This window comes from Neolamprologus multifasciatus, chromosome 16, assembly GCF_963576455.1.
Source record: "Neolamprologus multifasciatus chromosome 16, fNeoMul1.2, whole genome shotgun sequence".
Lineage (NCBI taxonomy): Eukaryota > Metazoa > Chordata > Actinopteri > Cichliformes > Cichlidae > Neolamprologus > Neolamprologus multifasciatus.
In genome coordinates this window covers 23,676,121-23,700,334 of record NC_140454.1, presented here as the reverse complement: position 1 = coordinate 23,700,334, position 24,214 = coordinate 23,676,121, and the positions used below count along the sequence as shown (strand labels likewise).

The 24,214-nt window shown below is 38.8% G+C and overlaps 1 protein-coding gene across 5 annotated transcripts in view; it reads right to left on the bottom strand.

Moving 5' to 3' along the window:
* Window positions 1–23,618, bottom strand: part of edar (ectodysplasin A receptor) — a 41,567-nt gene extending 17,949 nt beyond the window's left edge. For 2 of the 5 annotated variants that reach the window (XM_085136378.1, XM_085136382.1), the window contains exons 1-2: window positions 4,676–23,618; window positions 1,647–1,766 (exon numbers count right to left, since the gene is read on the bottom strand). In XM_085136378.1, coding sequence (XP_084992504.1) covers window positions 1,647–1,766; window positions 4,676–4,786 — 231 coding nt within the window. In that variant the 5' untranslated portion in view covers window positions 4,787–23,618. Of the gene's footprint in view, window positions 1–1,646 lie in introns of all 5 variants that reach the window. The other 3 variants (XM_085136379.1, XM_085136381.1, XM_085136380.1) reach the window with 3 other exon arrangements.
* Between the last annotated feature and the right edge of the window lie 596 nt (window positions 23,619–24,214).

The window sequence follows — 24,214 nt, the reverse complement described above, 5'->3', positions numbered from 1 at the left end:
GCCGGTACAAATCAGATCCTGAGGACATTGTCAGTCAAATTCACCGTTGCATCCACGCAGCCCTTATAAAGCAAGACAGTTTGAACTGTTAGTCTTAATTAACAATACCTAGAGGGTGTTTTACCATTTTACATTCATTTTTTTTAGTCGGGTTTATTTCATTTATTTTATTTTCAGCAGCATAAAATGTGAGACAAAACAGTGTGCCATGTTTTCTGTTTTTGATAAAAAAGGTTCTTCTAAAATTCATTCTGTTTTGTAAAATCCGTATCTATATCAATACAATTTATAACTCTTACTACTATGCAAATGTAGATTTAAATTGCACTTATACAGCACTTTTCTCCTTTATTTGAGCACTCAAAAGGCTTACTTACTACAAGCCACATTCACACACACACACCTACACAAGTGTTTTTTTGTCTAAGAGCTTTTAACTTGACATTTATACATTCAAACACCGGGGGCAACTCAGGGCTCAGTGTCTTGCCCAGGGATACTTCCGCTTGCCGACTAGAGGAGCCATGGATCAAATGACCGGCATTCCAATCAGTAGATGACCCACAGCTGCTTTAAAGGACATCGACTTTAGATAAGTAGTTGGAGAAGTTGAATTTTTCTTTCTGTTATGTTTTGATCAAATGATTTAAGCATTATTCATGCAGGTTAATGAGCCCAGAGAATCCAGCTTCTACTGAACAGACACATGTATACGCACAGATATATATATAAAAGTAAATCCTGATAAAGGGTCTGCTCAAAATATTGAATAAATGCAGCATATAGATTTCCTGTTTATGCACAAGAATTCTACAAATGATGAAAAAATATCATTGCTTTTTTTTGTACCACACAATAATGTAGTTGGTCTCACTACTGCTTTAAGTCAAGAGTGCTACCTGAGCAAAGCATGCAAGAGGCCAAACTTATGACTTATTGGGAATTCTGGATATTTGCCAGCTCTGTTTGGACATGGGTGCCTCACAATGTCTTTGTGCTATCTACCTGGCCGGGTAAAGACCATACACTGTTCTGCTTTGACTAAGTAGGACACTTGCGTTCCCATAAGCAGCTCCACCAGTAATACCAAGAAAAGTTTAGAGATGTAGAGCATGTGTGAAAACAGCTTGAAATTCATTCTGTTCACCCTTGAGTGCAGCTGTCTCTCTCAAGCGGGTGTGGCACCCCCAGGTGCCCACTGAAGCATTTACCTGCGCTTTGTTTGCTTTGGCTGTTGGCAGACTGACTGACGAGGGCTAAATCACTATGTGACTACTGCAAGCCATTCACTGTAATGCATGCCTTCACGTTGAAGTCAATGATGGCAATAAACCATAAAGAAATTGTTCATTTAAATTAAGGCACCCTTTACCATGCAGCTATGTGTGCGTGCTGTGTATTTATATATATGCGTATGTGTTGGAATGCATGGATTGTGGGTGGTCTAAGCAAAACTGACACCTACATTCAAAAAGTCAGTTTTTTCTTCAGTTTTTGACAGTCTTAGTTTGATGATGATTCGCTACTGCATTTCCTTCACTCGTGCTGTCAGTTGATTCCAACAGTTGATTTCAAAATGTACTCAGATAGTGAAAAACGAGTTAAATTAACATTTTTTATGTATGAGTGCATGCATGCATTCTCACCATATATGGCTCATGTCCTGGCTGGCACTGAGGGCAGGCCTGGCAGCTGTTACTGGTCTGGTTGAAGAACTCATTCTGTCCACAGATGTTATATTCTGCACTAGCAAACACACAACACACCTGGGGGAAGAGAAAGAGAGTCAGAAAAGTGGAGTCGAGATCAGACGAAATAAGGACAAAACAACATATAATAACTTGTGAAAACAGAAATGACAGATGCATACTACTGCTGACAGACTCCCTGTGCAAGACATGTTTGCAACCGGCAAAAAAATTAAAGGCACTGCTGCTTAATAGATCCAGATCAACGCCTAATCTAACAGATTTATCACAGGGCTAATATTACTTATTTGCTGATCTATCAGTAGTGGAATTTGTAATTTCCAATAAATCATAATCAGGAGAAACACTCTTCAACTATGTTACAAGTGTTGACATTGCATAATTTGTCCACCAGAGGGCACTCTACAAGTTTCCCAATACTAGCAGTTGTGTTTGGAAATACAACAACCAGCTTATTCAAGCAAAAACAGATCAATAAACAAACAGCTACACTGTTGTAGTTGTTTATTTACTTAATCATCCAATATTTTGGACTATCAGATATTTAAATCACCTAATAATGGTATTGGTATTTGCCTTAAACATCATTTTTTAATTCTTATTATCATAAGTTCTGGAAAGGCAGATACTCCAGTTTCGCCACAAAGAAATGGCTGATGATATATATAGGGGCTACATCCATCTTTCATTTTATTTATGGAGTCTATAAATAAAATTAAGCATCCATGAATCAGCATCTTCACTTTAACTGGAAATAAACAAGCAACAAATAAAACAAACATGCTGACTTCTTTGTCTGCAATAGCTCAGATGAAGACCATCGTTAGCTGTCCTCATGTTAAACAAGAGTTTGCATGATCCCATCAATTGCATGTGTGTGTATTTGTTTGTGGTTGTATTACTCATGTTGTTTAGACATAAATATATCTGCACAGTAACTCATTAACCTCAATCGCTGAAGTGTGAGGTGAAGACCTGGTTTAGACCTTTCAGGTGTAGGGTTAGGGTTGCATGAAGAAAAGTTGTGGTATTGGTTAAGATTTGGAAATGAACGCAAGTCAGTATAACATCCTCTAAAATGTGAAAATGTGACGGTGTAGCCTATGTGTCTTTGTGCCATGTCACTGTGAGTCACTGTAATAAGTAGCAGCTGGTATTTATAGCTTTACCAGCACACTTTGTCCTTTTCCAAACAAACAAACTGACTTTTAAAAATCATTTGCAGTCCAGAAAATGATGGAGTGAAAGTAAATGAGTGCATGACTGTGCATGACTAAGTTTCTCCATCTTCTCTCTGTTGTTTAATAACATCTCCCACTCACTGTATTCTCCCTAATAACCATCTCATGTCAGCAGAGATAAGGCACCATTTAAATAAATATACATCTACACCACGAGTGTGTTTATGTGTCTAGATATTCAGTATTTGACTGCATATATTATCTCATACCAGATATTTGGTGAGTCAAACCAAATTAATCTATTCCTTAGCTTTGCCTATATATCCTAAACACCATTGTACAATTTAAATAGTTTAACACATACTGAATGCAGTCTCTACAGTAAATACTTAAATTACTTCAAGTTTTTGGTTAACAGAGAGACAGATTTAATTATTATTTTTTAATTATAAGTGTGTCCTTCTCAGATGCCAGTATCATCCTGCTAGAAAGCAATAGTCTGAATCCTTATCAGAGTTTGGAAAGTTCGTCCAGATTAGCTTGCAATAGTTCACAGGTTAAGTAGTGCTTCCAGTGATGAGTAAATTAAAACTGGTGGATTTCAAATGTTTAGTTTGAAACTAAAATCCTTAGATATTGTCTTTCTTTGTGTCTTCATTCATTTAACAGTTACAACACATGCTAATCGACATCAAGATACCAAAAATATTTAAAGATTTAAAGATGCCAGATTTGATCAAAACTGATGTTTTACATCTGGTTTCCCAGGGAAAGTTGCATAAAAAAGAGATTCAGCAAAAACAGATATTAATACCTCATCAGAGAGAAATTAGTTTCAAATGGTCACAGACCTGGTTTCCCATCAGCTTCTTTAAGATGAGCTTTAAATGTGGGATAAGTAGAGCGCTCGTTTATTGTCATTAGTAAGCTGTTCCGATATTTACTTCCCTTTACTAACAGCACAGATTGTCCAACTGCAGTGCGCAAAGAAAAGCTTTTCTTTGCAAGCTCCTTTGACTACAATGACCTGGATGACTGAGAACCTTCACAGACAAACAGATGAGTCGCCCCCTGCTGGCCTTGCAAGTCTATACATGTTTAAAGCACATCAGCTTTCAATTTTTTTGTATGCAACTGATGTATTTAAAAAGCATTTAAAGCAAGATGACGCATTCTTTAACGTGTAATAATTATCTAAAGTAAGGGGACTGCAAATAATATAGTGCTAGTATCCATCACTTCTATAATCATCAAAAGGGTGCTATGTTGTATGACAGTAGCTGAGAAGTATACCGTCTGTCATTCTGGGAAAGAGGTTAAGATGGGGGTGTGTGTCAGAAGACTGCCAGTAGGTTTCAACATCAAAACAAGCTGAGAATCTCCAGATTGTAAGACAGATTATAAAGATATCTGTTCTATAAAAACTCCAAGGTTCACTAATTGGTACAAGTGCTGAAGAGTTATGCAAGCTGCTGGCACATAAAGTCTGTTTTTTTCCTGTGCCAAATGTGGAGTTTATTATGGCCGTGAGCCATACTGCTGGACCAATATGGGTTTCTGAGGGGTCAGCATCAAAAACAAGATGACAAATTTAAATTCAAACTACTGCTTTATGATTTTAGGGAGGGCGTGAAAAGAAGAAAAAAGTAAAGAGAAGAGCAGAGGAACGGACAAAGATAAGGGGTGGAGAGGGGGAGTAAGTGATGTATGAAGATATGCAAGGGAGAAGATTTTATCAAATATAAGGTACAATAAGCGGATATGAGGCAGGAGAGGAAAACTTACTAATAACGAGGACAGAAAGATCGACTTCTTCTCCCTCCTTTCTGACATTTTTGTGTGTTCTTCCTGGGAGAGCTGAGAGAAAGACAGGTTGTTAATTCGAATTATATTCATGCAAACATTCCAGCATTCAGAGTCCTGCACAAAACTTCAATCATAAAACAGCATTGTTATGAATCTCAGCATCCTGCCGACAGCAGTGCTGTCAGTGGGGATATTGTGTGTCTGTGTGTGTGTACGTGTCGGTGTGGCCCAAATGACTTCACTCTCATGCTGATAGCACGTCACACCGAGAGCAAGTAATAGCAACAGAACAGCCCATGGCATTCTTCTGACTCATAACTACAAGCACACATCACCGTTGGCTAACCTCTGCTTCAATAAAGGTTGGTGATATCACTTAACAACATTTAATTATACACCTATTTCTTTGTTATGACTCTTTCAAGTTGGGTTAGAAATTTTCTCCAAACCTCAACCTCAGCTGAAATGCGAGTAAAAACACTGATGGCTGCCACTTAATAGTGCAACTAATATTTAATGCTAACCTGGTATTGTATCAGGGTGGAAAAAGTTGGCTTGCAGTAGGGTGTAAATCCCCAGAGTAATATAGTCGATCAGTAGGTAATAAATCAATTTGATGTTTCTAATTCAGTTTATAGTTCTGCTAAGCACAGGTTAAAGGAGAAGGAAAACACTTAAAATAAAATGCCTAGGATCCATTTTCACATCATACTTCCACAGCTACTGCGATCATTAAGTTGACATTAGGTAAGCAGCAATTTTACATTTTGTGTTTGTTTCTGCAAACACGCTAAAATATTCTTTACCTCGCTGCTAAACGGTTTAATGACAAGCTGACGCGAAGACGAAGAGTTTGCAAAGGTCGGGAAAGCTATAAAATCCCGGAGGAAGAGAAAGCTTGTGTAGTTTGGTTTTTGTGAAATGACAGCTGTGTTTGGATATAAGGTTGTTGATAGCAGCACTTCATAAAACATGTGTGTATTCCCCCTTAATGTGCCAGAAATTGATCTGCCGTGTGGTATTGTTTGATTGCTTGTTTATTTCTTGGAAATACAAGCGTTTCCAAGAAAGTGTCTCTGATTCTAGTCACTGTATGTTTGTCTTGCACTGAGTATACAGCATTTCTGTGTGTGTGTGTGGCTGTCTGTGTCTATGTTTAAATACCATTCACTGATATATTTTGCTTGTAACATTAAATTACTAAATTATTATTAAGTCATTAGTTTATCACTGTCAACAGGGAAATAAATACATATGTCTCCGAGTAACTCAGCTGGCTGGGATCCGTTCTAATTATTATTATTATTATTTCTACCTTACTAGTCCGTCACGGCATAGATTCAACAAGGTGCTGGAAACATTCATCAGAGATTTTGGTCCACACTGACTTTAAAGCATCACTTAGCTGCTGACGCTTTGTCACAAATTTCACTACAGTGAACTCGTTGTCAGACTGAGATGATTTCAGCTTTGTGACATGGTGTGTTATCCTGCTGGATAACAGGCATCAGATAATAGATACAGTCATTTTTCCACCTGTTTATACCGGGCAATGACACATACTAAATACTGGATGACACACCATTATGCAAACTAACAGATTTTTTTTGCACTTTCAAGTCACAATTTTCGGTGTATCTGTGGCTCAGTACAGTTAACATTTTTTTTCTTCCTGGAATATAAAATTAAATAACATTTTTGTTTGAAGAATCCACAAAAATCCCAGCATGTTTGAATCCTGATTATATGGTTATCAGCTATCAAAAGAACATCATACAGAAAAGTACGTGACCTCATTAAAATCGCTCATTAAAATCAATTTCATATTGTTCTATGATATCTTTTTAAGTATGGATCAGTTTAACAGTCTTCAAGATGCATTCATGGAAATTACCAACAGTGCTGTCTTGTAGCAGGACTGGCTTTCATCATCCATCAAGCCAATGACTCCCCGACATGTACCAGTAGTTTTAGCTGCCTAAATCAGAAAACCAGCAAACACATGCACTGACACTTTGATAAAAACATGTTTTACCGTTTTAACCGGTGTGGCCCCAGGTCAGATCAGCTCAGTTTCGCACACTGACGGCTGAACTTTAAATCCATCTGAACTTGTCAAGAGTATCAAAGTATTTTTGTGTATGTGTCAGTGTGTCTGAGAGACAAAAAAAAGGAAGAGACCACAATTATCTGAGGTCACAATCTGTCTGCTGCCTGGCTCCAAACCTCTAAATTCATTCTTCCCTCTCTCACACTTGACTAAAAACCTTCTGATCTTCAACGATGGCTAATTCTACAAACCCAGAGGTTTGATCTTGCTTAATTACAGCATCCACATACACGCACACACACACACGCACATGAACACACATATACGCGGGCTATAAATGCACACAATTCGCTTTTAAGGGCAAACCAGGCTTAATTGCGCAAGTACTTGTGGTAAGACCACAACCGGTGTGTGTGTGTGTGTGTGTGTGTGTGTGTGTGTGTGTGTGTGTGTGTGTGTTACTGCTGAAAAGGAGATAAAAGGGGAGACAGGTTTTTTTTTTTGGAAATCAGGAAATTAAGATCTGCCAAGTGGCTATGGACCCCCTCAAGGCTTCTCATTATGGGGTTAAAGTGATACACACATAAACCCATGCACAACACACACACATAACATGGCAGCGTTTGAAGACTATTGGTGTCTTCTGACAGTCTGCTTTACCTCTTTCAACCCGCACGCTGTCTCTCTAACCTCAGCTTTCTCTGTCGGGGCAGGTCTAAGATGAAAGTAAGCCCAAGCCTTTAACCCCCCAAGGGTATTAATCTTCTAACGATCCTAAAATCACAGATAAATAACCCTTGTGTCTTTAGCTGTGTCATTACTAAGTAAGAGTGTAAGCTGCTCTTAGTTACACAGCAAATGTACTGTGTATGAATCACAGTCCAGCATTGTTCATCTGTAGTACATTTGTACAGTAGTAAACATTTTCTAGAAGCCTTTTGGTGCCTCGCTGGCTTCATTAGCTCTGTCTTAATGTCTGCTTTTCATTTGGTTGCATCTGATTGCTGTTTTTGTTAGCGGAAGAAATTAAATGTGCAATACCACAAAGCGAGGGGGCGGCAATTTATCTCGCTTCGTTTCAAAAATGCACAATTTCAAACGCATTAACCTTAAACGCATGTAACACTAATCAGCAAGACCTAAAGAAGGCATCTTTTGCCAAAGCTGTTTGGCCTACAGTGACAAGTATAATGCTGTAATGTTGCTAAAGATCCAGAGCAGAACTTCAAAGCGGGTTAAAGTCTGTATTGATATGGACTGCAACACAATGTGTCAACTAAATGTGATAGACTTACTTAAAGTCATTACGGTGATGTTTACATCCTGCAGGTAAAAGGAGATGTTGATCTTTGGAAATTTCCATAGATTACATCATACAAGGACTAAGTAGACAGGCTCCACGTCTTTCTTGCTAATTCCACTTGTCCTCTTTTTTGTGCAAGTGAAGCAATGTACCACTCATAGACATGGCTTAATGTGCTCAATGTGCTTGAATTTTTGCAGTAATGCTTTAGATTTTAATGCATAAGTAAATTCTATATGTACAAAGAAAACACTAAAGGCTGTCAAGTGTGTAAGTGTGTGTAAGTCCAATGATTAGTTTATAGGATCTACTTTTTTATGGGAAATGGACTAATTCTATCTATCATGTCAAGAATCACTATTTGGACTGAACAGACAGTCGCAGTCTGTTTAATCTGAGGACTGAAATTTGTACGTCCAAATAATAAGACACTTTATTGTATGAGTTGTATAGTGGACTAATTACAAGTCATGATACCATAGCTGTTGGAAGCTATGCAAGTGATTCTGTGTGTTTTTGTGTGAGGTCATGCTACACTTAGTGGAGCAGAAATGACCACAAATGTGGTTCAGAGTACTTTGTCCGGTGTCTACGTGAGGATGTCCACCCTGAGAACGTGAGCAGACAGGCTGTGTGTGCAAGCTGTTAATTTATTAACTTAAGTTAGTCAGAAAATCGAGTCCTGTAGCATGTGTGTGAAATTGTAAAGACAATTTTCTAATAAGTTGTTTTTGTGATCAGGTTTTGTCAAAATAAACTAAACGGAATGAAGAGAAAACTTGAAAATGATGCCAGGTGTATTTGTGCTCTTGTCTGCTTATACAGACTTTCTTAAAAGTGCAAATTCTCATATATGTAATTTCAATCCAACTTTACCTGTCAATGTAGCTGTCTAGTTCTTTAGATGTTAATTCCAATGAGATCATTTAGTCAGGGGATTATTATATTAGTATATAAAAATGCTACATCTGAAACATAGTGCTAAAGTTTTTCATTATGTAGTACAATGAGGGGATTGTCTGACCGGTCCTAAATTCACTCTTCAGCATCTACAAAAATGCATCCATAGAAAAACTAGAAGAGTCCTAGAGCAAAGCCCTAAAGAGAGTCAATGTTAGCATTATGGAGTAAGCCTGAGATTAAGTACGGAGAAAGCAGAAAGTAAGATGAAAGACTGTGGCTAACTTCACAAGGGTCCTTGGAAAACTGACGTTTCAAGCATCTTGAGTCCCAATCACCCAGGCCAAGAACCACTGGTTGTTTGTAAAAAATCATCATTTCCCAAGTGGTAGCTGGAAGTTGCTTGGTGAAACTGGTCACCAAGAGGTATTTGGTGCTGCACTGAAGACCTCATTGTGATTGCTTTATTTGTTCGCAGACTGCCAGAGTCCCCTGTATTTGGCTTGGAAGATGCCAACTTGTCTGTAAATACAGCTCACTGAGTGGTTTAACTTTCAAGATTGCAACCAAGACTCGAAACAGACCACTGAGTTTCAAAGTAAAAGAGGCTGATGGTTAGTTAGCATGTAGGTAGTCCACCGTTTGTACACCTGTTTTTAGATCTGTTATAGGCCATAAAGATTGTCTGATTGTCACTCTATATGTAATTTGTTCTCACCAGTGGTCAACCAGTGTTTTACTATGATCTTTAGTGAACCCAGTGATGATGGTAATCATCTTAAACATTGCTCTTTCCTGATGCCGGCCTCTTTCTCCTCTGTGTCACTGATTTAATTCCTTTCATTAAGCTTTTTCTGGGAAATATGCCACGTGTATTTCACTCCTTCCTTCTGTGCTCTCCTATGTCTGTATCATTAAGCAATGTTACAGATGGATTGTGTGGAAAATGGCTTTTCAGCAACAGTGTTTAACCCTGTAAAGGATATTTATTACCCTGACTTCCTGCCCCGTGAAGTATTAGGCCAATCAGTGGCCAGGGAACAAAGCCAACAAGCTAACCAATGTAGAAAATGAAGAATTTGGTAAGAGGATGGTTTGTGGTCTCTTGAGAAGCACTTAATTTCTGATGACAATCAACTCAGCAGCAGGGTCCAGCCTTTTTTCATCTTGGGATTTCTTGGTTTTTCTAAAAGGAAAAATCTGTTTCCCATTTAGATCGTTCTTTCACTCTTCCTCCCACTTTTTCATTTAACCGACCCCTTTTCCTGTCTTAATGACATTTTTAATGATCCTTAAACACGATGTAACTTCTTGTTATACAGATGAAAGTACATGTTAAAACTAAATACCTAATAGTCATATACTTTATATAATGTTTAAGTGATGCCAAAATTAATTCTTAGTGTCATAAAAATGCAAATTTAGAAACAATTAAAGTTTTGCAAGAAAACCACAATTAGTACTAATGCATTCCTCATATTAAAAAAAGAAATCAAACTATCTAATATAACATATCCAGTATACCCGAGGAGAATTATATTTCAATTTGAACATCTATATAAAAAAATTTATTTGGTCTTTTTAACCAATAAACCTGCCAAACGCTGCCATAAACACATTCCTACACAATCCAACCAGGTCATAAACAAAGTTCCAAAGTTAATCAGCACTCTCTGGAGGAGCTCTATCCCTAAACAGGCAAATGATTTGATCCCTTAACAGAGTAGGGCTCAACCTGCCAAATCCAGGCACAATTTCAAACACATGTAACACAATCTGACTGCCTTAAACTACCTTGTTTGTCTGCGTGTGCATCCAAGAAGCACAACACCTCAAACCCATCTGTTTTCTTGCAAACCTAACAACAGCTGTATTTCAGCATCACCATCTTTAAGCCTCTGTCAGAACACAAGATGTCATCACTTGATGTCTTTCTATAGAAGATTCCACCTATTACAGCATTTCATTTCTAGTGCATTTTCTAACATGTTAAGGAAGTTTACAGTTTTAATACATTCCCACTACATTAGCCCTGAATCGCAACAGACTGTATACAACTTTATACCAATTACCAACCAACAATTAGTTGTGATCAGTTAAAATGTAAACTATAGTGTTGGGATATTATGCAAGTCAATTATCGGTTTTCTTATAGGTAGTAAAACTTCAGTGGCGTGGGTTTCTAGATAAAACAGAAAGCAGAAAACCACTCATTTTGTGGATTTCCCCACTATCAAGTTTCTATAGTCTGTCATTTAAACCTCCACCATCTCCGATAAACAACCTACTTTAACAAGACTTACATAGCACAGATTTTTATTTTCACCGAAAATGGACGATTGTACGTCTTTTTATAACATATGTTGTTATGTTTTGTGACAGGTTTTACACTCAAGAGGATAAATCACTGAAACACAGTAGAATAAAGTAAAATTTCACAATGCAACCTCAAATTATAAAGAGATTAAAATGAGATAATAAGCATAAAACCCATACTGCACGAGCCTATAATTATCAGGGGAAAAAAAGAAATAAACTATTCTATTCAGTGTAACACCATGTCATTAACTGAACAGTGGCCATAATCAGCTACCTGCACTTAACAACCTGCTCGAAAAGCATAAAATCCCACTTTACTCCTAAACAATGTGCGGCTTTCAAAATTGATCCAACTATGTGTTTAAAAATGAGGCCATTTTGCTGTCATTTCATATTTAGGTATCCTCAGTAATCATAAATGCACCAACTGTCTTTCTTTTCTCCAGTGAATTATGAAGAAGGAATGTGCTGCTGGCATTTTGTCTCCTTTGAATGATTTGCAGGCAGCTGGAAAGTAAATAAAGGGGTGGTGGCAGCAGGCCTGTCACTCAAATTAGACCAACCGCTTTCACCTTCAGCTGAGTCAGGCCATCAAAAACTCAATCAAAACTTCTACTAATGGATCTCACTGACTTCTTGTACTAGTCTTTAAAAAAAAAGTTAAAGTTTAAAAGTCTTGACAAGTCCTTGAGAAAGTCAAACTCACTGAATGAAGTAGCCATCAAGACTCACTATTGGGGAACTAAATGAACCGGAAATAAATACATCTGATTTGCAACATGATTACTGTCTTAAGTTTGATGTGAAAATAAACGCTGATTAAAGGGATTTCCAACTCTGGAGACATACCCAAACCTCAGACAACAGCTGGCTCTTGCCTCCTCACTAAATATCCATTTACTCCAATCCCACCCAACAGCATCATCCGTGCTTTTATCAATTCGAGCTGCGTTTTCACAGGAGCGTCAAAACATGCTTTGCTGCAACTTGAATTTCCACCAACAAATCAGAGTGCAATTCTACTGTAACATGGACACGCAGCAAGTGCAGTGACTCAGATATCATCTAGAGAACCGTGATTCGTGTAAACACGTGCCACTAAGAGACGCGATGACGAGAGCCAGCTCGAAGACGGACTTGAGTCCTTGATGGTGAATAATGTCCATATTTTTTAAGCTGAACAGAAACACACTTTCAATAATGTGAACGCACAAAGCGAAATGTATGTTTATGTGCATGCGTGTGTGTGTGTGCATACATGTGTGATGTTTCTTCATGTCTCTTCATCTTTTGATTGGTTTAATTACAGACTTACTGTCAGCTTCCCACTCAGTGCGCAGGAAAAACAAACTCTTAGGGCACATGAAAAGAAGTCGCAAATGCCTACACACACACACACACACATGCAGCACACACCTATCGCAGTTCAAGTCAGTCACCGTGCTCTTTGATTCTCTGCCTGCCGGTGATCTGTCTTTCATCGTCTCCACTCCTTGATCCCTTGTTCTCTCTTTAGCTCTGCCGGTGCATAACATCTCTCTCCCTGTCTCCACGTCTGTCTCTGTTTATTTTGCATTGACTGTAGGTGGGAAGCTTAATCTTCTACCTGAAATTCCTCTGTATGTCTTATTCCTTCTCTCAATAGACCTACAGTAAAGAAAAAACAACTTTCAAAAATTAGCATAAATATGTTTTTGGGGTGTGCCACTTAAAAAGGTTTTACGGGCCTTTTTGCTCCTAGAAGACACTGTGCTGTAACAAAGAGTGTTAAAGAGTGTTTAATGATCAAATCAAGCTCAGATCAACAGCGGACAAGGTTTTCAGTAACAGCAATGACTCATTTGATGTGATTAGCAAGAATTTAGCCACACTCATAATCAACAGAGCGAGTGCATTTTAAAACTCTGGCTCAAAGTAGAATCAATCTGCACTGTTCATTGCTACTTCTACAATTTATAAAAGGAACCATACAGGTGTGCCTTCTAAAAGCTTTCAATACAAATCAGATTTTTCAAGCGGCTGAAATTGAGGGATAATTTAAGTCTTTTGAGCCAAAGCTTGTCATGATGGATGGATGTGGTTGTGAGAGAAGGGAAATCTTCAAAGCTAAATTCCTAGTCAATCAACCCAAGACTCCAAATTTGGGAATTTAAAGATTTACATAGAGGTATTTGCAAACCATCAAAAGCACACTTTATGTCTTCATCTGCCATCACTAACAGCCCAAGGAGGGCTCATGCTATCATAGATCTTACAGCTCATATGGTCAGCTGCACAGGTGCCCAACTTAGTGCACTGATGACACGGTCCCACACAGACTCTTCACCTGCAAAATGTCTCAACAACCAAATGAGAAACACTAGATTTGGAGATGAAAGCATCCTCAATGCCCATGAATTCCTCTAATTGACAACCAGCAAAAGACATTTATTTTAACTTCATCTTAAGGCACAAACGTTCTTGCATGTGTTTATCTGAACTTTGATTTCTAAAACCACTCTCAGCATTTTTCCATAATGTAAGACACAAAGTGCCAGATCGCTCTCTCCACAGACTCTACATGAAGGACATTGATGTAGTAGGTTACCCATACACAGGAGGAATTGTAAGTAGACACAAATTAGACCACAAACCCCAATTTGGTTAAAACTTCCCTCTCTGGGGTCTACACGGAGAGGATTTAGTATTGGTTTGTTGAACTGTCTTCACTGTGCATGGGGAAGTAATAGCGGTGAGAATGAAACCTATGATTAGAAAAGCTTTCTTGCTTTTATGTTCCTTTGCTGGGATTATTACAAAGTATTATTGCAAAGATAAAATACAATGAAGTGGAGCTGCTACCTCTCATTTTGTTTGGGACCTCCTGGAAGCCCATGACGGAGCGCAGAAAAGAAGAACCACTGCCCTGTTTTAAGCAGTTGACCCATAATGAGTAATTAATGGCCCACCCAAGAGTTTGGGAGGGTCAGTTTTTCACTTCACTCTTTATCACAAAAGTATCATAAAGGCCATTGGACTTATTTTGTAATTTTGTCTGTAAAATTACAAAATAATTCTCATAGTTTAGGATCATATGATTTAATTTAGGTGCCATTTAATATTTGATGTATCTCTTCACACAATACACAATCATTTATTTATGTATGTGCTTTTAAGAATCTCTGCAGACTTAAATGTACTTTTAAAAATAAAAATATTACTTGGATTTTCATTGTTTGTACTTTAAATTTACTTTAAATTTACTTTGATGCTACAACGTTTTTGTGTGTGCATATTCACAGAGCTAACCTTTTTATTATACAAGGGTAGAACTAAGCTAAAGCTTAAAATCAAATTATTTATCTACTAATGGAATATATTTTAAAAATTTTGAAAGCTGATGAACTGACATTTATTTTACAACTAATGCAAAACTAATGCATAAAAGTAATAGTAATTTTTTTTTTATCTAGCCTACTTTTTCAGCTCTAAAAGCAATAAATGCCTCCTAAATAAATGGAAGTATTAATTTGTGGATAAATAGGACCTAGATTTTTATGTTCTTCATATAAAGCTATAAGCAATATATTGCATATTATGCAAAATGCACAGGGTCACTGTAACTCTTACACATGTTCCCGGTGCTGTAAGTTTGGCTACAAGACTCCACCAAACAGCTGTATCATAAATTGTCCTGCTAACTAAAATAATGAGCTGAAATAACTTCACTACCATAAGTAAACTCCAAATGACGTGTTTTAGTTGAGTTTCCTCTTAGATGTGTGAAGCATTTACGAAACATTCAACCCCAGAAGGCCTCCTGAGCTCTATAAATTTCTCCATGGGGGGAAATGGTTATGCTTCCTCTATTGGAATCAGCTGTGACATCTAGCATAAATTTAAACATTAAACTTTCACAAGAAAAACACTTGCAATGATAACATGCCAAAAAAGCTAGTAAGTAAACAAATTTTCCATTCACTCATGCCTAGTATAGGATGATCATGACTACAGGCGCTGGCTTTGTTAGTTTTTCTACCTTCATCCCTTTAATCCTCAGAAACCATATTAACTTCTTTTGAAGATGAGTTACAATCCCTCCTGTTTCTTCTCTGTGTATCCTTTGCCTTTCTACATGAAAGATTCAGTGGCAGAAGAGATGTCTGCACCGGGGGCTGCAGGGGAAAGAGAGAGAGAGAGAGTGAGAGTGAGGGGAAGAGAGAGTCAGGGCAAGAGACACAGAGACAGAGAGAGAGGGGGGGGGGGGGGGATCGAGACGGATTGATTTCCACCTCCAGCAGCTTCAGTTCAAAGCCAGCCAGCAGACTTCAGAGGCTCGGCAGGACCCGGCATGTCCCCTGCCGGGCCGAGCTGCCTGTCTGCGGGCAGGACTTCCCCTGGGGGGCCCGGGGCCCGGGACAGTCAGGCGGCACCAGAAAAACAATTACGCAGACAGACGAGAAAGTTGTGCGAGGTCACAAACGCGCATTACCTCAAGTGTCACAGGAAAAATAACACCGTGCACTGTAAGTATGACGTGGCTTGTTATTCATAGAAGCTCTAAAATGATTTACTGAGATGAAATTAATAATAGAAATCGCTATCCGTTTTTCAAATCAAAGTAATCAGCACAGTACTTAATCCAATTCATTATCAACCATTCATCATGAAGCAGCTGAGGTCCGAAATGTGAAAAATGTGAGAAATGGAAAAACAATCTAATTTTTCAACCACCTTAGGCTAAAACCTTTGCATCAACACGTACAGTGAGCTACCTTTAACATGCTCCACAATCATCTAGCTATATGCTTGTCACACACTCACTGTTAAAAAATGTATTTCTTGAAGCTGTCATTCCTGCAAATCATAACATTGAAAATGTTTTCATTCAGCCGTTCACTATAAACAAAACTATTTATTACTAGATAATTATGCCTTGCACCAAAATCATCCTGTCAAGTGTTTATATGAAAGCAGAAAGATTTTTTTGTGCGCTGTTGTTTTCAATCACTTCTGAAAAGGAATTGCCGGTGTGATAATATGCCATGGTCCACTGATTCTGTATCATCCCATAAAACAAAATAAAAGCAACAATTCGTGCATTTCCCCTTTGAGTGAAAATTACAGTGAAGCACATGTCTGCTTGGCATAAAAAAGTGCTGCTCAGGAATTTCCCCGAGTGTTGCAGCAATCCGTCCTTGCATTCCTGAGAGCGGAGCTGATCACTCTTCTTACCTGGATCTCAGGAGTGGGGCGCACTGGTTTGGTTTCTCCCCTGCGCTACCGGCTAAGCTGACCGATGATCAGTCCCGGTAATTGGTGATCAATCTCGAGCGTGGAGCCGGGTGAGCATCGCCGAGGGACTGACTCGCTGTCTAAGAGTTTTTACTCCGCAAAGTCAAATTGTGCCCCAGCCTCTGCGCCGCTGCTTGTCGGTGCGTCTCCAGGCTCCTCCTTGATAAGAAAAAAGTGAGAAGTTTTCTCCCCGCCCTGGATAAGAAACGGATTAACGTGGCCCAGGTAGACTATGTTTTTCAGTCGGGGCAATTAATGCGCTACAGGCTACAACTCGACTCTGCCATCTAGCGTTCATAAGACCACAGTGGCATGAATGTAGTCTTAAACAAGTCTATGGTCGTCATGAGGGAAACAAGAAGCTCAGTTATAGTTTGCACTTACACGAAAGTACTGAAAGTCTAATTAGTAACAGAATAAGGTCACTAAAGGTCACTTTGTGTACATTTAATAATTCATAAAAATGTCACCACAACTACCACATCCACCTCTGTGACCTCAGCTACTTCATTTCACTTCACTTGGCATCGTGTGAGATGATGCAAGTTGTTTATTTATGTTTTTATTTTGAAGTGGCAAAGTTGAACATGCTAATATTTTCATTCAAAGTCACCAAAATGGACACGATTAGAAATGAGTACGTATGAGCGAGAGATTAGATTTGGAGACAAAGAGGGAAGGCTGAGATGGTTTGAAGATGTGCTGAGGAAGGATCGTGGATAGACTGGATGTTGAAAGACATAGAAGATGGAGCTGCCGAGGCAGAAGAAAAAGAGGAAGACCTCAGAGAAGGTTCATGGATGTAGTAATGGAGGATACCGAGGGGATTGGTGTGACAGAAGAGGATGCTCAGGATAGGGTGAGATGGAGGTAGATGATCCGCTGTGGTGAACCCTAAAGAGAGCAGCTGAAACAAGAAGGCTAAACAGTGAAGGAATAACAACAGAACATCAAACGACACATTAAACAATAAATGATAACCACAGTATTGCTTCTGTAGATGGATAAACAAAAGTTGCACATTAAGACTGAAAATATACAATTAAACTTCTTAATATAAACACCCTGCAAATACCCCACCGCCACAAACACACACACACACACACACACATGCACACACATGCACACACAAGACATAGGTTGAGTGTGTCTGTGATGTAGCTAACTGGTGCCTGATGTCTGAGTTGGAATAAAGCTTCGACTTTAGTCTTTTTCTCCTCCTCCTCCTCTTCCTTTCCGCTCCTTCTCCTTTTCTCAGCCACAGGAAGAATGAGATAAAAGAGGGGCTTTGAAAACATTGGGAGGCCTGTAATTACTTACTCTTCATCTCGGTGTCCGTCTATCTGTCTCTGCCTTCGACTTTCATGTCTTTTTTGTTTTTCTTTTATTTGGTCACTTTCTGTTTTCCCCCCACTTTCTTTGCCCTCTTTTCATCGTCTTCTTCCTTCTCCATCCTCTTCTCTCTTTCTCTCTCTTTTTCTGTCATCCTCGCTCCTCTTTTGGAGCCTCATTGATGTCTGTCCAGGGCTTCCTGACTGAAACGGAGGATGAGAGGAGAAGAGATTAGATGAGAGGAGGGGATAAAGAGAGGATGAGGAGGGGATAACAAGAAAAGTGATGAGTTCTGCTGAGAGAACGATGACTGCTCTGTCACACACCGGACAAAAACACATATTAAGCAAAACCTGTATTTACTGCAGTAGATGGTACATTTTAGTTTAGATAATATGACATAGATGATGAAAGAGATGCTTTAATGAGACAAGCTGGGACAGATGAACCATAATGCAATGAAAAGAAACAGAAGCTAATGTCATGAGATAAAGGATTTTTTTTTTTTTTTTGCTATGTAATTTTCTAAATACGGCATGCAATTTATCTAATACGTCTTATATGTGGAAAATGTAGTGCATCTTATAATGAAAAGCAAGGTTTCAAATGAATGAAGCCTTAGTTATCATGCTCTAATGGCTCCTCTGGTCTGCATTCAAATCAAGACAATATCCTTATTTCCGCCTGCTAAATGTGAACTATGTAGTTCAACAGGATGTATTTGAAAAACACAAATCTTCCTGACATTATGTGAAAAAGTATTTAGAAAAGATCTCAGAAAGCAACACATCATGACATGATCTAGAGAAACTCAAGGACAGATGAAGAAGAAAGTAATTTACATATTTCAATCCAGGGTTACAAAGCCATTTCTAAGGTTTTGGTTCTCTAGTAAATAACAGTAAAAACCATTATCCACAAATGGTGAATCTTTCCAGTAGTGGCCGGTCTGCCCAAATTACTCCAAGAGTGGTGCACTGATGACTCATCCAGATCACAACAAATTCAATAACAAGATCTAAAGAACCTCAGGCCTCACTTGTCTCAGTTAAGGTCAGTGTTAATGATTCACCAATAGCAAAGAGACTGGGTCATTCATGGGAGCGTCCTGAGGTGAAAACTATTGCTGACTAAAAAGAACACAAAGGCTCATCTCACATTTGCTAAACAATTTGCAAGAGTTTGTGGATTGATGAGACAAAAGTTAAACTTTTTGTAAGGTTTAGGTTCTGTCACATCTGACATAAAACTTACAGAGCATCATACCGAGGGTCAAACATGGTAGTAGTTTGATGGTCTGGAGCTGCTTTGCTGCTTCAGGACCTGAAGCAGCAAAGCATGAGAAGAACATGCTCTCTACCAAATCAGTTAATGCCCTGAAGCTCAAGTTATTCAGCAGGACAATGGTACAAAACACACCAACAAGTCCACTTAAAAAACAAATCTTTTGAATGAGTTTTGGATCGGCCTAGTCAAAGTCCAGACTAAGATCCAATTGTGTTGCTTTGGCGTGTCCTTAAACAGGCCATTCATGCTTGAAAACCCTCCAATGTGGCTGAATTAAAACAATTCTGAAAAGAAGAGTGAGCCAAAATTCCTCCACAGTGATGTGAAAGACTCATTGTCAGTTTTCGCAAATGCTTGAGTGCACTTCTTGCTGGCACAACCGGTTATGTTTTAGCAGGCAAATACATTTTCACACAGGGCCAGGTAGGTTTGGATAACCTTTTCCCCTTAATAAATGAAATCATCATTGAAAAACTGCATCTTGTATTTAATCCGTTTATCTTTGTCTAATATTAAAATGTGTTTGATCGTTTGAAGCATGTGACAAAGATGCAAAAAAAAATTGACAGCTCTGATCATTTTTTCTCCTTTTAATAATACATGGTATGATTCATATGTGATTGTTATTTATTCACTTCATGTTTTTTTTCTCATTCATTTTTTGGGGTCTGTCTTCATGAAATATGCTAAACAAATTAGGTTTACAGCTACCACTACTTAATGAACAAATCGAATATATTTAGGCTCTACAAAGTCTTAAAATGCATTGACGTAGGACATCTCAGTTTTAAAGAATCACAAGAGCACAGCATCTGTCACAGAATGCCTACCCTGTGTATAACCCAGCTAAGCTCCAATCAAAGCACTGTAGCTCTGAGAAGACAGAAGTCAGCGGAGGCCTAATTTGTTTGGTATATTGAATTAGGATGACTTCAGTTTACCACCAAAACACACTTCTCATGCCTTTTATAAGGCTTAAATGTACAGGCGAAACACTATTTTAAAAAAATCCGTAGATGAGCGCAATATTTAAAAGACAGAATAAAAATGCAACCACTGATCTCTTCTGATTGATATTAATAACCACAATCACAAATTATACAGGCTTCCCACTTGATCTCAGGGTTACTGTGTAATGTAATCATGTTTCAATATTATTGTGAGTAGTCAGAGTCCACAGAAAATAAAAAAAAAATAACTTTGTATGTGTCACATCGCAGGTAGACAACACCTCTTGAACATTGTACTTTTTGTTACACATTAAAAAGGTGTTTTGCCATGAGGAATGCGCACGCTGTACTACTGAGACTGCCTACAACAGACTCTATGACCTTGCCATTACCCCTGGAAGTCTTTCAGTGAGAACACACACATGCACCACTCTTCAGTGAGGAAGCAAGAGCCGGTTGCCATGGTAACTGTCGTGTCAGCTAACCTACTTTTGCATGAAGGAAAGTCATTGGCGGCTGAGAGAGAGGTGTATGGTATAGGTTCGCGGTAAAGATCCGCCCATTTACAAATATACACTCACATGCGTGCACACATATACGCACAGTAAATGTTTATTATATTTTTTATACCTAAAGCAAACAAGATTTCATCTTCCTTCAGTTTAGTCTGATGAAATTAGAACTGATAAAGATGAAGATAACATAGGATTCTGTGAAACTTTGGTGAACTAGATTTGTGCAGAAGTAAACAGCAGGAAAACCAGCAGGAGGAATGTGAATATAAATGCAGCTGAAGTGAGGTCAGCACAAATCAGGTTTATTTTCATGGCTCATCACGGCAAGAATTTCCCAGAGGACAATATCCAATTGCAAAATAACTACACTGCAGTAATAAAAACAATAAGTTATTTATTTATTTTAAGAATAAAGTGAAACATTGCAGCGCACTATGCAGTAAAATTGAATACAGAGCACAAAATACACGAAGAAATCACAAGGCTGACTGTAACTTATTTTGCAAAGCACTGAGCAATCTGCCATTTTCAGACGCTCATTCCTTGGGAAATGTAAAGAAAATTCAAATAAACCCAACACAAATGTACATATAATTTACCTTACATGCAATGCACTATTGTACTAACTGATTACATGAAAAATAACACTTTTTTTGCATAATCTTTTAGCTCATCATTACAGTATCTAATAGAGAGCATTAACATGCAAAACAACAGCATGTGCACTGCAGCAGAGAAGCATGTGGAGTGCATGTATGTTCATGATTTGCAACATTGTTAGACTGTAATTTCTCTGAGAATTGACTAACCCCTTATATTAGCAGAAAGCTAGTTATCCTTCCTAATTGACACGTGTGCTGGTTAAACAGCATCCAGCTTTTGTCTATTATTGACAGCAGTGCTTCCTACAGGGAGCCCTGACGATCCTGCTTAAATGGATTGAGGGGATTTTCATCCAATAATCATTTATGTTCACTTCTCTCTGTAGTTCCCCTCTAATTCTGAATCATTGGCTGTGAAGAATTGTATTTAGCAGATGAAAGACACTGGGCATAAGACAGGAGTGAGTATGATAACGAGAGGGGAGAAAGACAGGATGAATTTTGGTTCAGTGCCAGCACTCGTGGGCTGCTGCACTAGTGAGGTATTGAGAATCAGGGCTTGATAACAACAACATACATGTGTTTTAGCAGCTGAGTTGCATTGGATTGCTCCGTGGCTATAGACATACAAATACACCTTAGGAAATGGGAGGCCTCTGTAGATAAATGGCAAGTGGAGTTCTGTGTCACAGAGAATTTTTTTAAATAACTCCATTACTGGCATAAAAAACAAGTCCTTGATTTCAGTCTTTTTCTAGTTAGCAATAGAAGCCTCTTTTCCAGCTCCTTTATTATAGCCTTTACTGTGCTATGCAGTTTTCTGCAGTTTTTATCTGTTTAGCTCTACACCATTCATTACCAAACACATGGACTCCAGTAAGAGTGCTTTTCTAAATCAGTATGCTTCATTACATTATTTTAACTGTGCTTCTCTGCTCTGAAATCTTCTTCAGTGTTTAAAACTTTGTACAGAATGCGTAAGTGTATTTTAACAGCTCGATACTGTCATAAAAAACGAAGAAAAACCTGCAATACTGTGTCAAAAACAGACACACTGACATACACACACATACACTCCTTATTTCTTATTGTATCCCTAAGCTGTACATCCTCTTCTTTTCATCGTGGGTGGTAAAGAGTGGGTCCACCCTGCAACCAGGAAGCCGTCACTTTAGTCACACAGACATAGACACTCGCAAACACACAAATGAGCACAGACACACACACAGTGGTCTTAATCACTCCCTGCCTCTCCTGAATGTGAGAGCAGAGCAAGTCTGAACAGGTGGACGAGCTGAGAAAGACTATGGCTGAGAAACAGAGCACATGGTCATGTTATCGTCACTCCGCAGAGAATTTAATTGACTTGCACAGAAATTTGCTGTGGATTTGTCTTAGCAATACCCTGTGGTAACATTAACAATACTAGCCAACACACACACACACACACACACACACATTTCCTTGTCCTTTGTCTATTTTGTGCTCATTATATAGCACATGCCAGGAATAGGTCAGTGGAAATGTTACAGATTTCTTTCCCTGTATCTTTAAATAAAGGTCATATCATTTCATAGGAAATGGCATTGTAATCATCTTACCATGTTTCTAATGTAGCTGTCAAAAATGTTATCTGTAAATAGAATCCTGTAATTATTCAGTGACATTCCTCTTACAATTTGTAATGAAACTAATGATAATGAGGCTTTGCATGATAACCATCTATTGATACCATTCATTTTTCACTTGCTTATCCAGTTGGCTGCAGCCTATCCCAGCTATTATAGGGCGAAAGGCAGGGTATACCCTGGACAGGTCGCCAGTGTATTGCAAGGCTAACACGGAGAGTCGGGAAACAAGCATAAGAAGAACATGCAAAGTCCACAAAGAAAGACTCTGGATGGCTGGTGGATTTGAACCCAGGACCTTCTCACTGCGCTAACCAACTAGTTTATAATGAGGCAATTAGCTGCCCATTGTCATATGAGCTAGGCTCTGTATGTCCCCAGCCTGAATGAGCCTGAATTTGATAAGCTGTTAAAAGGATGGATGGATCGTAACCAGGGTTGTTAAAGTGTTGTCCGTAGAATAATTGCCACTTCTGAACAAATGTGCAAGCACGGCAAGGAAAGAAGGCACTACTATGTAATTAATCCAAAGTTCGTGTCATACTATAACTACTGAGCGACCATCACTCCTGTTTTAAATAATCTATTCTACCTATGATAGCAGACCACACTTTCCTTGTATTAAAAATGATTAATAATGCGTGATGTATACGTTATTCCCCTGCGCCACAGTTGTACATTGCCTCCGTAAATTGACACTGAGTCACGAAAACTTTAAGAATCTCTGACTAATTGATTTAAATTAAAGAGTCACAGGAAACGACCGCCAGGCGTCGCCACAAACCACCCTTTCCCATTCCCTCAACCATCAGCTGGATGTTGTTACTGAGGTAATCAAAAGGATGTCTTCTCCTGTCAGGTAGGCATCACACAAAAAGACAGCAATGAGACTGAGAACAAGCCCGCACCCTGTTGGTCGCATTTGAACAGAAAGGGGAACAAAATCGAGAAAAAGCGTCCAGGAATCAACTTTTGTATCTCTGGATGCTGCGAGCTGTGAGGATTTGGAGAATCAAAAACTAGGAATGAATTGTTTATGACAGGTATAAGAAGGTGAGGTGACAAAGAACCTTTCGGCCTTTCAAGGAGCGATACCAGCTTCCTTCTTAACCAGTCGGTGTGAAGGTGTGAGGAGTGAGAGAGCGGGCTGCTGGTAATTACCGAGGGGGGCTGTGGAGCCGCCTGCATGCCTGTGGTGGTTCTGAGGTGTAAGGTCTCTCTCTCTCTCCCTCTCGCGCTCTCTCAGTCTTTATCAATCTGTCTTTGGTGCGTGAGCGCGCACCGCAATTGTGATCTGCGCGCGGATGATGATGATGAGAGCGTGACCTCACCGCTTTCCGCACAGCTGCTAGAGAGCG